The following is a 15640-nucleotide window of genomic DNA, read 5'->3' as shown; positions in this document are numbered from 1 at the left end:
AGGGACATTGCTTTTTTCTGAATATATTCACCATTGAATTTGCATTGCAATTTCTTGAAGGGGATAAAGCACCTCTTACACTCTTTACAAATTCAGATGTTGCAGAGCTCTTCTTGCTGATTAAAGTAAATAATCATTGCTGGCAGATGCTTCATTCAAAAATCATGATAGGACTGTTACTTGTAGTACCACTGTTTACATATACTAGTGAATAGTGGCATAGATTGCAAAAGAACCACATTCATTTATGCTACTATAGAACATTGACAATTCAATGAAGCATGTCCCAGAAATGTCCAGCTTGTATTTAGCAGGAAGACCTATCCAATCCAGACTTCCCCTTTATGATGTGCAGTTGCTTCTTGCTGGCAACAAGTATCTTCTAGCAGAGACAATACTTCTATCTGAGCACAAGGGGGATACATCAAAATGTTGTTCTTAAAATATTTTCATAAGTCTCTGGAAACCAACAGCTTCTGCATTTGCACAAAATATGAATAGAAAACAGTAGCACATTTAATGAAAGATATATGTGCAACAGTTCTCTTTAACCTGAACTAAGGCTGTGCTGAACATTTACATAATTTGTTTCGTTTGGAGCTAGGAGGTCCATGACTCAGGACCCCCCTGGGGCTTCTATCAATATGCAATGTTTGCAGCTCCTTCTTACATTTCACAGATTTGTGCAGCAGTCCCAGAATGCTACAGTCATATGAAAAATTTTGGGAACCCCTCTTAATTATTTGGCTGAGCTTTAAACGTAGCAACTTACTTTTAATATATAACATGCCTTATGGAAACCGTAGTATTTCTGCAGTGACCTAAAGTTTATTGGATTAACAGAAAATATGCAATATGCATCATAACAAAATTAGACAAGTGCATAACTTTGGGAACCCCAACAGAGATATTACATCAATACTTAGTTGAGCCTCCTTTTGCAAAATAGCCTCCAGACGCCTCCTATAGCCTTTGATGAGTGTCTGGATTGCGGTATTTTTGACCATTCGTCCATACAAAATCTCTCCAGTTCATTTAAATTTGATGGCTGCCGAGCATGGACAGTCTGCTGTAGATTTCGAAGTGTGGTAAGGATCATTGTCTTTTGGAATATCCAACCCCTACGTAACTTCAACTTTGTGACTGATGCTTGAACATTATCCTGAAGAATTTGTTGATATTTGGTTGAATTCAGCCGACCCCTGATTGTAATAAGGGCCCAGTCCCTGAACTAGCCACATAGCCCCACAGCATGATGGAACCTCCACCAAATTTGACAGTAGGTAGCAGGTGTTTTTCTTGGAATGACGTGCTTTTCTTCTGCCATGCAAAGCTCTTTTTGTTATGATCAAATAACTACATTTTGTCTCATCAGTCCAAAGCACTTTGTTCCAAAATGACTGTGGCTTATCTAAATGAGCTTTTGCATACAACAAGCGACTCTGGTTGTGGCGTGAGTGCAGAAAGGGCTTCTTTCTCATCAACCTGCCATACAGATGTTCTTTGTGCAAATTGTGCTGAATAGTAGAACGATGTACAGATACACCATCTACAGCAATATGTTCTTGCAGGTCTTTGGAGGTGATCTTTGGGTTGTCTGTAACCATTCTCACAATCCTCCGCATATGCTGCTCCTGTATTTTTCTTGGCCTGCCAGACCTGGGTTTTACAGCAACTGTGCCTGTGGCCTTCCATTTCCTGATTACATTCTTTACAGTTAAAACTGACAGTTCAAACCTCCCAGTACTCCGATGTTCCTGGGAAATGAAAGACATACCACTGTTTTTTGTTGAAAGTGCAGTAAATTATTATGCAGGCAGAGGGGGGTTCCCAAACTTTTTCATAGGACTGTATGTTCTCAATATAATTTCGATAATGACTATTGCAAGAAAAACATTCTTTCATAATGGTTAAAGCAATGTTTGCTATTTAGATATGGCAACTAAAACTACATTTTTTTCATGTTGTGTCTAAAATGACATATTGTCTTATCTCTGAAGATGTAGCATATCTCGTGTGAAAAAGAAAATGCCCTCTTTCAAAACTTTGGTTTTACATATTGTGATATATCTTGTACAAATCCTAAAAGTAGATAAATCAAATGTCATATGACAACACCCAACAGATTTTATTTTGTCATTATTTATTGAATGAAAAAAAAAACACCATGGGTGAAAAAGTTCACCTCGTCATAGCTGGCTGTACTCTGGCCCTTCTGATACCTGGCTGGGCTGAAGAATTTCCAGATCATGAATAGCCAGGTTTGAAAATATGGCAGGTTGATGTGGTCCTCTCCCAATGTAAGGCCACGTTATGATTCAATGTTTGATCCTGGGGCCAAGCAATGAGATCATCCTGGTGTGTTGTTGATCAAGTCAGGTAAAGATGCATTCTCCGGATGAGCAGATCTTGCGAGCATGGCCAGCTTTACATGGGAGTGGCTTACTTGTTTATTCTCATCTATTCTGCACACACAGTGAGACCAAATTATGTTTTCCTTTTCTGTCCCAAACCACATGCACACAAATGACACTATACAACAAAGAATAAACAATGTGCCAAGAAAAGCTAATGAATATTCAAATTCCAATTTTCCAGTGTATCTCAAACATGTTTTATTCAAATTATTTGTGAAAAAAAGAAAACCCTGTCTGATAGTCTCTTACCAGACTACTATAAAGTGCATACTATTGTACTTGTATATATTCACAAAAAAAATTACATAATATGTTATTCTATACCATTACTATTTTGTGCAATAAAACGTAACTATTAAGCTCCTTCCCAGAACCAATCAATTAAGTACATATATTGTGCTTAAACCATAATGTATGTGCAAAATAAGCTAATTCCCTTCCATAACCATCCCATTTTACCTTCTATTCCCATACACACCCCTTTGTCTAATCTAAAAGGTCCTGGATTGAGAACTGTAATTTTAAATTTCTATGCAGGACCCAACCATTTTAAAAACCAAGGAATTAAAATCTCACAGCATGGGTGATGAATCTATTACAGAGTCTGGCTGAGCGTTCTGTGGTACCTTCTGCCAGACTACAGAAAGGATGTGAAGGATCATCCACTATGCTGGATACTTTTCAAGCCCATTGTTTATTAAAAATATCTTGGATTGATAAAATCTCTCAGATAATCTCACCTGCTGTTCTCACAATCTTTTGCAGCCTCTTGCAATCAGTAACACTGCAGTTTCCATCCCACACCATAATATAATTTATTTACACTCTCTCAATGATTCCTCTATAAAATGGCACCAGTACAGATCTAGGGAGATTTACTTCATTCAATCTTCTTAGAAAGAAAAGCCATTGTTGTGCTTTACTAACCAGAGCAAAGGTCATCTGAGATGGGAACCCCAAGAAATGTAATATTACTGACATGCTCTACAACCATTTATGTAAAGAGCCTTATGAGCTGGGTGTGTTTTCCAACAAAGAGCTAGATTATTTTCAGCACACAAGTTTACCAGCTGATCGACCTCCTCTCTATATTCTGATGCGTTATTGTCCCAAACCTATAACAGTTGTATCATTGGAAAAGTTAATAATATGGTTGGAATCAAACTGGGCAATGCAATTGTATGTCATTAGTGTAAAAAGCAATGGGGAAAGTACACACCCCTGCAGCGAGACACTTAAACTTTTATCAAAATTGAATTCCTTTTACCAATTTTAACCGACTGTGGCCATGCTGTAAGAAAATCTAAAATCCAGTTGCAGAGTGATATGCTTAATCCAAGTTCCTCAAGCTTGACAATGAACTTTTGTAGAATTCTCACATAAGTATTATTGTTCTCCAAATGTGACAACTACAGGTGGAGAGCTGTTAAAATTCCATCATCAGTTGACCGACAAGCTAGAGGGTCTAATGAATTTGGAAGCATGTTTTTAATATGTGGCATGACCACCCACTCAAAGCACTTCATGACAATTGGAGTAAGTACGATTTTAATCGTGTTTTTGGAACTGGTACAATAGGGTGGCCTTAAAGGAGAACTAAAGCTCAACTAAAGAAGTAGGTAAAAATGTTGTACATTATGTTTTGGGTTTCTGAACCAGCCCAAGGCACCAAAGCCCTTTAGCAGGGAAGATCTGTGCCTCCAAAGATGCCCCTGTAGCTCCTAATCTTTTTTTCTGTTGATTCACTGCACATTCTCTGTGCTGCTGTCACTGACTGAGCTTAGGGACCCACTCACAATATACAGTACACATAGAATATAAATGCCACAATATAAGGCTGATTCATAATTAATACAGATAATTACTACATGGCAGCACAGAAACCAGTACAACTACCATCATAATTTAATAATCAGCCCTGTAGCATCAGCTTATATTACAGCTGCTCAGAGCCCACTGAGCATGTGAGTGTTTCAGGCATTTTGCAAGATTGTGACCCCCTGTGACAAGTTTGAAGTCCTGGATCATTCCTGCTATCACGAAGCTGAAACAGGCTGATGCAATAAGTTCAGTATATAAAATATGGCTTTTTCAGCCATATTAATTTTTAGGGCTTAGTTCCTCTATTAAAACACTCAAGAACCGTAGCCTGACCAAGAGATATATTAAAAATATCAGTAAAAATGCCTTCCAATTGATCTGCACATTCCTTTAACACCCGACCAGCAACCTGATCAGGGTCCATAGCCCTGAATTAAATGGTTTGATGTGATATTAAAGGACATGTAAACACTTCACTTTCCTGCCATGTATATAAGTTGGGCACGTGAACGGCATCATTTGCACTGCATATATGCCCTTCATTCGCAAGTCCCATCATAATTTTCTAAAATGAATAGTAGCTTTCACCCGGCGGTCTTTAAGTGAGGAATTAACTACTGCTCTACAGTAGTCAGAACTCCAAGATCTGGTTAGTAAAAATGTTTTCTGATTTAATTAGAACCACCCATGTACTGCTTCTATCACCCATGCTGGGAAGGCCCACACACACTTTCCTAATGAAAAGTGCTATTCAAGATGAAATGTTCTTAAGTCGTAGGTGAGAATTATATGTATTTGAGCATACACTAGGAACTGTCCCCTTCTCTCTCTCTCTCTCTTCAATACTTCATTGAGTCTCTAAATTCCAGATGTTATGCTTCAAGATTCACTGCAGTATAATTCCAAGTAACTAACTGCCATCATGAAGCAATATTACATCAAGTCTTCTCCCAACTGTAATAAGATTCTAGTTGTCTATCGGTCAGCTAATCATCTAGGGATGATTTATTTTTCAGTTTCTCTGATTGCTGTCTTATATACAGTAGCTACATATACTGTGCCACTTATAATAATGATGACATTTAATCAGACTGATACAGGGATAGAAGCTATAATTATCAGGAATGATTGGGACCTGGAGTTTTCAGCATAATTGATGTTTCCATAATTTGGATCTCCGTACTTTGTCTGCTGAGACTTAAAAAAAAAATCATTTTTAAAAATCTGAATTTTTGGCCTTTAAATGGACCCTATGGGAGGTGGCCTACCTGTAATTCAGAGCTTTGGATCTATCCCTGTCCTTAGCTACCTATGTCAAAAACGATTGCACTTCCCTGTACTTACAGTGAGCACCAATGTGCCTGCCAAATCTGCTAGAAACACTGGAAATAACTTCCACAGCAGGTTGCATTTAAAAATAGTGAATTGCATATGAAAACTGCACTTTGTACACTGTATTGTGTTTCTAAATGAGCCTTATATAGTTATATTGAAGTGGAAAAATTGATCAGTAACAAATGAAGAAATTGTTAGTTGAAACAATAAAACGAGGTCAAGGGCATTGCTGGTATTTAAGATCAGTAGGTATACAAGTATCACTCATAGACTGTCTGCATTTTTATATATTCTACGCAATAATTATGGTGGAGGTCAAGCTGACTATTAAATGTCTTCAGAGACCAGAGCTCAGGACTCTTCTTCAAGCTTCTTGGAGCAGCTGAAATCTGTCGGTAACCTCACAGCATGAGTGTATTGGCAGCAGGGGTGGGACATGCTGACCGGGCACCCTAGTCAACCCGTACGGAAAGCATTTTAGGACATCCACTCGAGAACTCGGTGCTGGCCACATATAATGTTGCAATCTCCCCCCTCATGTCTCATTTCTCTGTCCTCCCTCCTTAGCCCTCAGTGCTGAAGCTCTCCATCCTCAGCCCTCCCTCCTCAGCCCTCTGAGACTAGGGAGAGGTCCTTCAACAGGCACTTCTGCCTGCCCCTAGTTCAGGCCCTGATTGGCAGCCAGGGAAAACATTTATTTTCAGAGTATAGTTTTCTTTGATAAATAAACTACTGTAAGAAAATGAATTTTTTTGAGATTTAGTAACCCATTTACTGCTGCGGGTTGTAGAATCTATGTCACTGGTACTAAAGAATGTTCTTATATCCTCTCTTTGATTTTTGAAACACCAACTAAAACAGCATAGTGGATTTTTATAATTGTCACACCCCCCCTTTAAATGAAAAGTTTTAATCTGCTGTTATTGCTGATCCTTTAAACCAGTATAATTTCCATTAAGCACTTCTAATTTACTATGCTAAGGGGCAGATTTATTAAAGGTCGAATTTCGAAGTTATCAGAATTTTTTTTCTAATAAATTTGAATGTACTCACAACTCGAATGGGAGGTTCTTTGTAAAAAAAAATGTGATCAAATACGAACAACCCGAAAATTCAAATAAAGTTTTCCTCCGGAAAAAAACTTGACTGTCATATTCAAATAACATATTCAAATGGTTCAACGGACCTCTGCCACTGACTTGTAAATTAACTCGGCAGGTTTTCGGTGGCGAATATTCGAATTAGAACTGGGTCGAGGTGTGATAACTCTCACATTCAAATTCGAGTTGGTGAATTAAAATTTGTGAGTTTTGACCACAAAAGAATTTGAGAATTCGAACCTTCATAAATCTGCCCCTTAGTAATTGCCTAATGTATAGTGTCTCCTTCATGGGTGTCTGCAGAAAATTTTCCAGGGGGGGCAAGAAAGAGAACATATTACACAAATGACTTGTACCCATATTTTTCTTTCTACACAAATCTAACAACAGCTTTTCTATAAATGTATAAAACTGTTGCACATGTATAGCATTGCCATTCTATTAGTGACACAAACTCCTTGTTTGCCAGGACAGCACTTGGTATTTTCTACTTTCTTAGCACAATTACTAGCCAGCAGTTTGTAGAATGTTATTCCTTCTAGAGTCCTAGTAACAGCTGGATACATACAGTGAAACCTCCATTTTACTTACCCTAATTTTATGGTTTTCCATGTGTTATACCATTGTTTGTGGCCCCATCCATATATAATGCATTATACATTTCCCTGACTGTACATCATTTTTTCTGGTCCGCTGATATATGTAAAATGGGGGTTCTACTATACATAAAGAGGATGAAGCTGATTCTCTGATACTCTCACAGAGGAAAGGGGTAGGGATGCAGCAAGCAAACTTGAATCCCTGGCACAGCAGGAGCAGTAGCTCGGTACAAGCGTGTGGGTGTTGTCCAGCTGAAGAGCTGCCCTCACACCGGGGTGTTCTGCCCACAGCCGTGCCACCACACACTTGCCAACCATCCATAATATCTAGCCACAGTCCCAGCTTTTCTTCCTCCGACACAGGAAATGTTTCTACCAAAATTGACCAACTGCACAGAAGCAATTCAGCCAGCTCATGTCTGTTGCTTTATAAGTTGCAGGTAGTGAGCAGGGTGTGGGTATAGCCCAGCTACATACACCAGCTGTGGCACATCATTTCCCCTGCACAACTGGTTGGTGGAATAGCGCCCCTAGCAATGACAGTAGTAAAACACACACCAGTCAGTAAGTAAAGTATCGCTGTGAAGTGGCTGTGGATGTAGAAGGCAGCAGTCTCACCTGCGGAAGGAATCCTGCAGCATCACACACGATGACAGGAAGTGCCCACGCTGGAGCCTGAGCCATGCACAATGCTGAAGGCGAACGGCGGAAGGTGTGGTCTGAGATAATCACTTTCTGAGGCAGCAGCCACAGTGGACCGTAAGGCAAGTCCTTGGCTACAGTCAATTTTGTCTTTGCACCCAGCAGCTCCTCCCGGCCCTGCAGCTCCCCGTACAAGCGGGAGGACACACCGAGGGACGGTGAGAGATAGAAGGACAGGAAGATATTCCCTAAAACAGCTACTTGCCACAGAGTCATATCACCCTGCCAGTCACTAATACACTGCCACCACTTCTCTCCAAAGTGCAGCTGGAGTCATATGTACACATGTGGCAAGAGAATATGCTTTATTATAAAGTACAAGTCCAGGGGGGCCCATATATGTGGACGCCCATGGTCTCCTTGAAATCTATTTTTCTTCAGTGTTGGCATCTACAGGAATGACTGATCTGGAAATAGCTGGAGGCAAACTGCAAAGTGAAAGGAGCTCGTGCTTAGATCAGTGTGCATTGTTCAGATGTTTTAGTTATTCCGAAATTACAGATGAACAAATGTATTCCTGTTATCTAAATGCAGAAGTGGTAACTATGAGCAATATATCCTTGGGCCTAGGCCATAGACTTATCAAATACCTTTGTTTTATTATCTCTACATTTGCCTAATGAAAATATTATGGGGGGTATTTATCAAAGGTTGAGTTTGTGAGGTTTTTTCTACCTTGAATAAACTCACAACTCACACTATGTTATTATTTATGAAAAAAAACCTAAATGTAAAAAACTGGAATGAATGCAATTGAGGGATAAACTTGAATACTAGAATTGATCAAGTTATCAGCGAAAAATACACTCATTACTCTAATTGTTAGAGTTTTCGAGCACAAACCACCTAAAAAAAATCATGAAGGCTAAAAGTCATGAAGGACTTGATCCCATCAAAGGAACTTCTGCAGAGGTTGCTTCTAATAGGGCAGGGTTTAGGGGCAGATCAGGGAAGTGTTTGGGAATAGGAGCATGAGTCCCCCCCCCCCATTAGGCAGCCCTGACCCTATAATATATATAAATATATATAGAGAGAGAGAGAGAGAGGTCACTAAAAAAGTCTAAACTTGTGTAGTAATAATGCAAGAAGGGTCAGTACTAGCTGAAGGCAAATGCAGTTTACTGCTGCATTAATGCATATAGAACCTTGGGTGTTTCTGTTATTCTGTGTACCTGTGTATTGTTATTTGGAACACTCTAAGCCTCAAGAAGATTCACTCACTCTGCTGTTACTTTTTCTCATTGCTTGTTCATTTTATATTGAAAACATCACCGTATAAAACCCCAAGCTTAAATTATGCAGAAAGGGAAGACAAAATGGCTTTTCATGGATTCCACTGAATCCCCATCATATGAGTGGTGACAAAGAAAGCTGTGTTGCATTGAAGTTCTCAGCAGCATAATATTACTGGAAACACCTGCATCCATTAATGCTGTTCAGTCAGACAGCAAGAACAACGGCCGATAGAACAGGCTGGTTTTAGTTTGACTGCTGGACCTTGCAGGAACAAAATAATAAAAGGAGGACTCAAGAGGGATCGTTTTATAAGGAAGGGGGTTTTTAGATTATGTAATTGGCTTGGCCTTTTGCAAAAATAAAATCAATTTAAAGGGCTACTACCATCAAATAGTATCATTTAAACTTACTTTAAATTGTATAAGTAATACATTAAAGGGATTGTTCACCTTCCAAAACTTTTTTCAGTTCAGTTGTTTTCAGATTGTTCTCCAGATATAAAGACCTTTTTCAATTGCTTTCCATGTTTTATTTTTTTTAACATTTTTCCAAAATCGAGGTTAAAAGGGGCAGTTAACTTTTAGTATGTTATAGACTGGCTAATTCTAAGCATTCTTTCAGTTGGCCTTCATTTTTTTATAGTTTTTGAATTATTTGCCTTCTTCCTCTGACTCTTTCTATGTTTTAATTGGGGGTCACTGACTGCATCTAAAGAACAAATACTCTGTAAAGCTGGCCATAGATGTTGAGATTTTTAAAAGATCAGATCCTCATCGTGAGACCACGATTATCTCGGAACGATCGCATGATCGTACAAATTGTCCATCAACTAAAAAGACCAACTTGCCAGGAAAACAAAGGGGAGCTGCCTGCTTGGCCCTGCAAACATAGATAGATTGCACTGGGACCGACAAAGATTTTTTAACCTGGCCGATCAATTTCCTGACAGATGTCGGCCTAAAAATCGTAAGATGTACGATCGTTCGAATCCCACTAACCGCATGATAATTTCGAAGGATCGGTCGGACTTGGCTAAAATCGGTTGTTTGGCAAGAGAAATCTTTGCGTCTCTGGTGACCTTAAGGCTACAAGTGTATTGTTATTGCTACTTTTTATTACTCATTTTTCTATCCATGCACTCTTATACTTATATTTCAGTCCCTTATTCAAATCAATGTATGGTTGCTAGGGTACTTTGGATCTAGCTACCAGATTGCTAAAAATGCCAACTGGAGAGCTGCTAATTAATGAAAAAATTTTAAATTAAAAAGAAATGCTAATTATCTGCTAATATCACTCTCTACATCATACTAAAAGTTAATTTGCAGGTAAACTACCCCTTTATTGTTCCTGGTGTTTCAGTCTGGCAGCTCAGTGATTCAGGTTCAGATTCAACAATTTGCTACATTAGTTGATATTTTTCTCAGCAGAATGTAGTGGGATGCTAGCAACCAAGTTTGAATTATAACAGAGGATTCTACTCAGCAGGGCCAAAGATAAGAGCACAATGAAAAGGGGAGAAACAATAGATGTCTCAAAGCAGTTCCATCTGGAAGTGCTTCTCAAAGATCAGAATAAAGCACATTGCACTGAGTTGGCTGCTTCCACACCAATATTACAGCAAAAAAAAATGGTTCAAGAATAACATTTTTAGAATTTAGAATGGTCGAGTGAAATATTTGCAATGTAAACAGTGTAATTTAGAAATAAAAAGTAAACCACAAACATTATGACAGAATCCCTTTAAAGATGTATATGCATCACTATTAAAAGCTGTATTTTTATGCTTGTTTACAGAATCTTTACTGGACCCCTCATACACGCTGATTTTGTTTTAAGAGAGAGCTTTCTCGTTCACGTGTAATGGGAGTGAATACAAAAGTTGACCAAAGCTAGGGTTATATAGGTTTCTTAGCTAGATGTGCAAGTAAGTGAGGCAAAAGAGGGCAAGAATTCTCATGAGAATGTGATGGTGAATATGAGGCCTTCTAGATAAGGGCCACAAGAGCTTTAGCAGCACAACAAAAAGCTGACTTGTTGCATTTACAGAATGTGCACCTCCCCTTGACAAGACTAACTGAAAATAACAGAAACTCATTGTTTCTACAAGTTCACTTTACAAAGCTTATGAGAGCTGTAACAATGTTTTGTGCTTTTGGTTCTTAAAGGCACAGTGAGATTATACATCAAATGGATTGATTATAAATGCATGAACACACAAACAAGACTCCTGTTAAATTGATTTAAGAATCAGATACAGAGAACAGAAAAGGATAAACACCTGGAATTACATTTACAAATAACTTTAAAACTATTGAAAATTTGTAATGAATGGTACTTGGGAGAGTTGTAGATCAAAATTGCATTTTTCTTTCATTTTATAGTTAATCCATTTTTGCTTGGAGAGTTATTCAACCTTCTAACAATGTTTTCAGTTCAGTTGGTGTCAGATAGTTCACCGCAAATAAAGACTTTTTTTCAATTGCTTTCTATTAACTATTTGTGACTGTTTTTGTAATATTGAAGTATAAAGGTTCATTTTTCACCATCTTATGTGGCCTCCACATGAAAATCTGCCTGCCGTGACTGCTCTTACCCATACATGTATAAGCCACCTGTTGTGATGGTAGGTGCTTGCTTTGAATCTCCTGCCTGCAACTGGACCTTGCATTGCATTCAGACTGTAATTGTTTACACCTCTAACCTCCTTGCATTGTTTACGCTTGTAACACCTCTATTGTTCACACCCATAAAGCCCTGTGATGCACCCCCGATCCAGACCGAAAGTGTCCACATTGTTCACCTGTTAACATCTCATACAAGCTGCTGGGAGGGCACCAGCATTGTTTAACTGTATGTAGCACAGTATGAACTGTTTATCTTAGAGAGGTCTTCATATGTTTGTCTCTTACTCTATTCTGCCTTGCACATGCTCCCTGTGTGTGCCATACTCTGCCTGCCCTATGTGAACATGGTCTTAAAATTTCTTGTGATAAAATGGGTGTGGTTTAAAGTGGGTGTGGTGTAAAACAGGGAGTGGTCAACCCTGGCTTCCATTATCTGCCCTCCACCACATAGGCCAGAAATAATCCGGCCCTTGGTACCACAGAAGATGGACAGCACTGCATTAGATAATACATTTCTTATATTTGTCCCTGCTGAGCAGAATCCCAGAGTTTTATTAAAAGCAGCTGTTAGAATTGATACAATAGTTGCTAATATTCCAGATACTGCTGAGAAATGTAAACTAATGTAGCAAATTGTAACAGTTCAGAATCTGCACCCGGATCACGGAGCTGCCAAGTATTTATAAAGCATCAACATACACAGCACTGTAGAATAAATGGGTGTATACATTAACCATTCAGATCTACATACAAAAACAACCAATAACCAATAGAAGAGGTAAAGAGGGCCCTGCCCAAATATAAAAAAAAAGCCCTAGATCTGAGACACAAGCCCTAATATGTTTCATAAAACAAAGAAAACCCATTCAATCAAATATGGAAAAATATAACTGTAAAACAACCGACCTCTTATATTTATGAGAACATTTGTTCATTAAAAAACAAAGACACAGAGTCACAAATCATATTGAAGTGAAGTACTACCATACTCTGAGCACAGGGCCGGATTTATAAACTGTGCACCCATAGGCCACCCAAGCCGCCCCTAGGCGTGTCCCAAGGAAGTGGTCGAAAGAAGCGGCATGAGGAGACAAACAAACCCGAGAGTGTGGGAATTGTTCCAGTTGCTCTACTTCTTGAGTGTCCCCCGCAGCTCCATGGTACCGCCGCCGCTGCACAGCCCGAAGAGCCCTCCGCGGCATGAGGAAGCGCTGTGTGCTGCTGCTCCTGCTCTACTCGGCGCTGGTGCTGCTGCTCTTCTCCCTGCTCTTACATGACGGAGGGCGATGGTTGGGGAGCGGAGGGAGCCGGACTGAGCCGCGGCGATGCCCATCACTAAACCCGTCGCTGTGGGAGACGGCGGAGAAAGTTGAAGCAGAAGCCCTGGGATCCCCGCAGCCCCGCACGCACGTCTATATCCACGCAACCTGGCGCAGCGGCTCGTCCTTCCTAGGGGAGATCTTCAACCAACACCCGCACGTCTTCTACCTGTACGAGCCGGCCTGGCACATGTGGCAGTCGCTGTACCCGGGGGACGCGGAGAGTTTACAAGGGGCGCTGCGGGACCTACTCGGCTCTCTCTTTCGCTGCGACTTCTCCGCGCTCTCACTTTACGCCGGAGGAAACATTAGCACCGCGGGGCTGTTCGGCTGGAAGAGCAACAAAGTGATCTGCAGCGCCCCGTTGTGTCGCAGTACGGGAGGAGCCTCTAGCGCCGGGGCTGCGCGGGAAAAGGTGGGGCTGGTGGAGCCCAGTGAGTGTGAGAAGCGGTGTCCGGGCCGCCCCCTGCGGGAGCTGGAGAGAGAGTGTCGCCGCTACCCGGTGGTGGTGATCAAGGACGTGCGGCTGATGGAACTCTCTGCGCTGCTGCCTCTGCTACGGGATCCCGGGCTCAATGTGCGGGTGGTTCAGTTGTTCCGAGACCCGCGGGCCATACACAACTCCCGTTTGCGTTCCAAGCGCTCTCTATTGCGCGAGAGTCTACAGGTACTGCGGAGCCAGTTGCGCGGGGCGGATCCAGCCAGCAGAGCCCGACAGCAGCAGCAACTGCACAGGGGAGGGACCGATTACCTGTTGAACGGGGCCCTGGAGGTCATCTGTCAGGCCTGGCTGCGGGACCTGCTTCTCATCCGGGAACCTGGCCCCGCGTGGCTCCGCCCGAGATACATGAGACTGCGCTACGAGGACTTGATACAAGAGCCCCAGGAGCAGCTGAGCCGCTTGTTGCGCTTTGCCGGACTGTCTGCTATTCCCGAGCTGCACGACTTTGTACTGAACATGACCAGGGGCCCCAGCTACTCCTCAGACCAGCCCTTTGTGGTGTCCGCTCGGGATGCCCGGGAGCTGGTGGCCGCCTGGAGAGAGAGGCTGAGCACCGAGCAGATCCGCAGAGTACAGGAGGCCTGTGGGGAGGCCATGACTGTCTTATCCTACAGGGCTGAGGGGGAAGAGGCGCACCCCTGACCCCCAATCACATGACGATCATGTACTTCTAACTTACCATTTCTACTATTTATTACAGACGAACTATTTCTTAGCAGCTCTTTAGTGTAAAAACCACATGCAGATCTATCATCTATTATCCGGAATGCTCTGGACATGGGGTTTTCCAGATAAGGGAACTTTTTGTAATTTGTCTCAAAAACCTTTTAATGCAAAATAAACACAGTATAATTGTTTTGCCACCAGTTCGGATTTATAAAGCTTAGTCAAGTGCTGTTCACACAGAAAAAGAAAATGATTTTGAAAAAATGAATTATTTGCGTATAATACACAAGAGCCATGATATCCTTAGAAACGGTGCTTAGTGATGTCATCTGTTATAATCAGAGCTAAGTGATGTCATTTCTGTCACATGACTCACTGAAACTTGCCTATTATAATAAATAAAGTACCCCCTATTGCTAAATATGAGCATATTAGAAGTAACCTTGAAGTTCCTATGGCCTTGTGTTTTTATATGGTCATGGAACTCCTCCGTAATGTATATCCTTATGTTTTACAAGAGGGGGTACTTTATTCACTATTTTTAATATACAGTATGGGAAATGGTAATTTGGAGCCTTCTGGATACCAGGTTTTTAGATAAGAGATCCCATACCTGCACTATTGATCCTATATATTGCCTGTGATCTTAGAGTTGCAGATTCCATCTTTTGGATATCTTCATCCATGTATGCCTGTGCAGAACTGTTTATTGAGCCGTGGAGCCTTGCTGTTTCTGATCAATGCTACATGTATCACATTGCTGTTAGCTATGGTGCTATTTATTCACACCAAGTGTACCAGCAGTCAGAACACTGGTTTTCCATAACTTATTTCTTTTTCAAGATGCTAGTTGATAAAATAGCTGTATAATGTATAGCCCTAATGTTATTAAAATTGCAAAGACTTTATTACAAAATAACTTAACGAAACTCCGCTTGCGCTCCTCTTCAGAAAGTGATTGGGCGATCCATGGTGCTGCGCTCGATTTCTCCTCCCTGCCTTCCTTATAAGAAATAGCTAGGGAGGTGAAATTGAGCACCGCACAATGGATTGCCACCGTGTCCCCTTTTCCGAAGAGGCGTATAGTTCATTTTTAATAAAGACTTTGCGATTTTAAAGTTTAATTTGTCTTGGTGGGTTTTTTTTCTATGTATACTAAAAAAAATTTAAAAAATGTTTTTGATTTTACTGGTCCAGAGAAGCTGCTTGGTGATGTAGTTTGTACAGCTTTAGACTATTCTACACCTGTCACTGACTAATCAAAACCATTTATGCAAATGTCCAGCAGGCTTTCAGTTAGTGATTGGCCTCAATGC

The 15640-nt window shown here is 40.7% G+C and overlaps 1 protein-coding gene across 1 annotated transcript; it reads left to right on the top strand.

Moving 5' to 3' along the window:
* The first annotated feature begins 12949 nt into the window (after positions 1-12949).
* On the top strand, positions 12950-14592 carry chst7.L (carbohydrate (N-acetylglucosamine 6-O) sulfotransferase 7 L homeolog). The gene is given in 1 exon segment (NM_001096351.1): positions 12950-14592. A coding segment is annotated over 1 exon segment (1263 nt). The 5' UTR covers positions 12950-13037; the 3' UTR covers positions 14301-14592.
* The last annotated feature ends 1048 nt before the right edge of the window (positions 14593-15640 follow it).

This window comes from Xenopus laevis, chromosome 2L, assembly GCF_017654675.1.
Source record: "Xenopus laevis strain J_2021 chromosome 2L, Xenopus_laevis_v10.1, whole genome shotgun sequence".
In the NCBI taxonomy this organism is placed as follows: Eukaryota; Metazoa; Chordata; class Amphibia; order Anura; family Pipidae; genus Xenopus; species Xenopus laevis.
The sequence above is the reverse complement of the archived record's forward strand: the minus strand, read 5'-3'. Positions and strand labels throughout refer to the sequence as shown.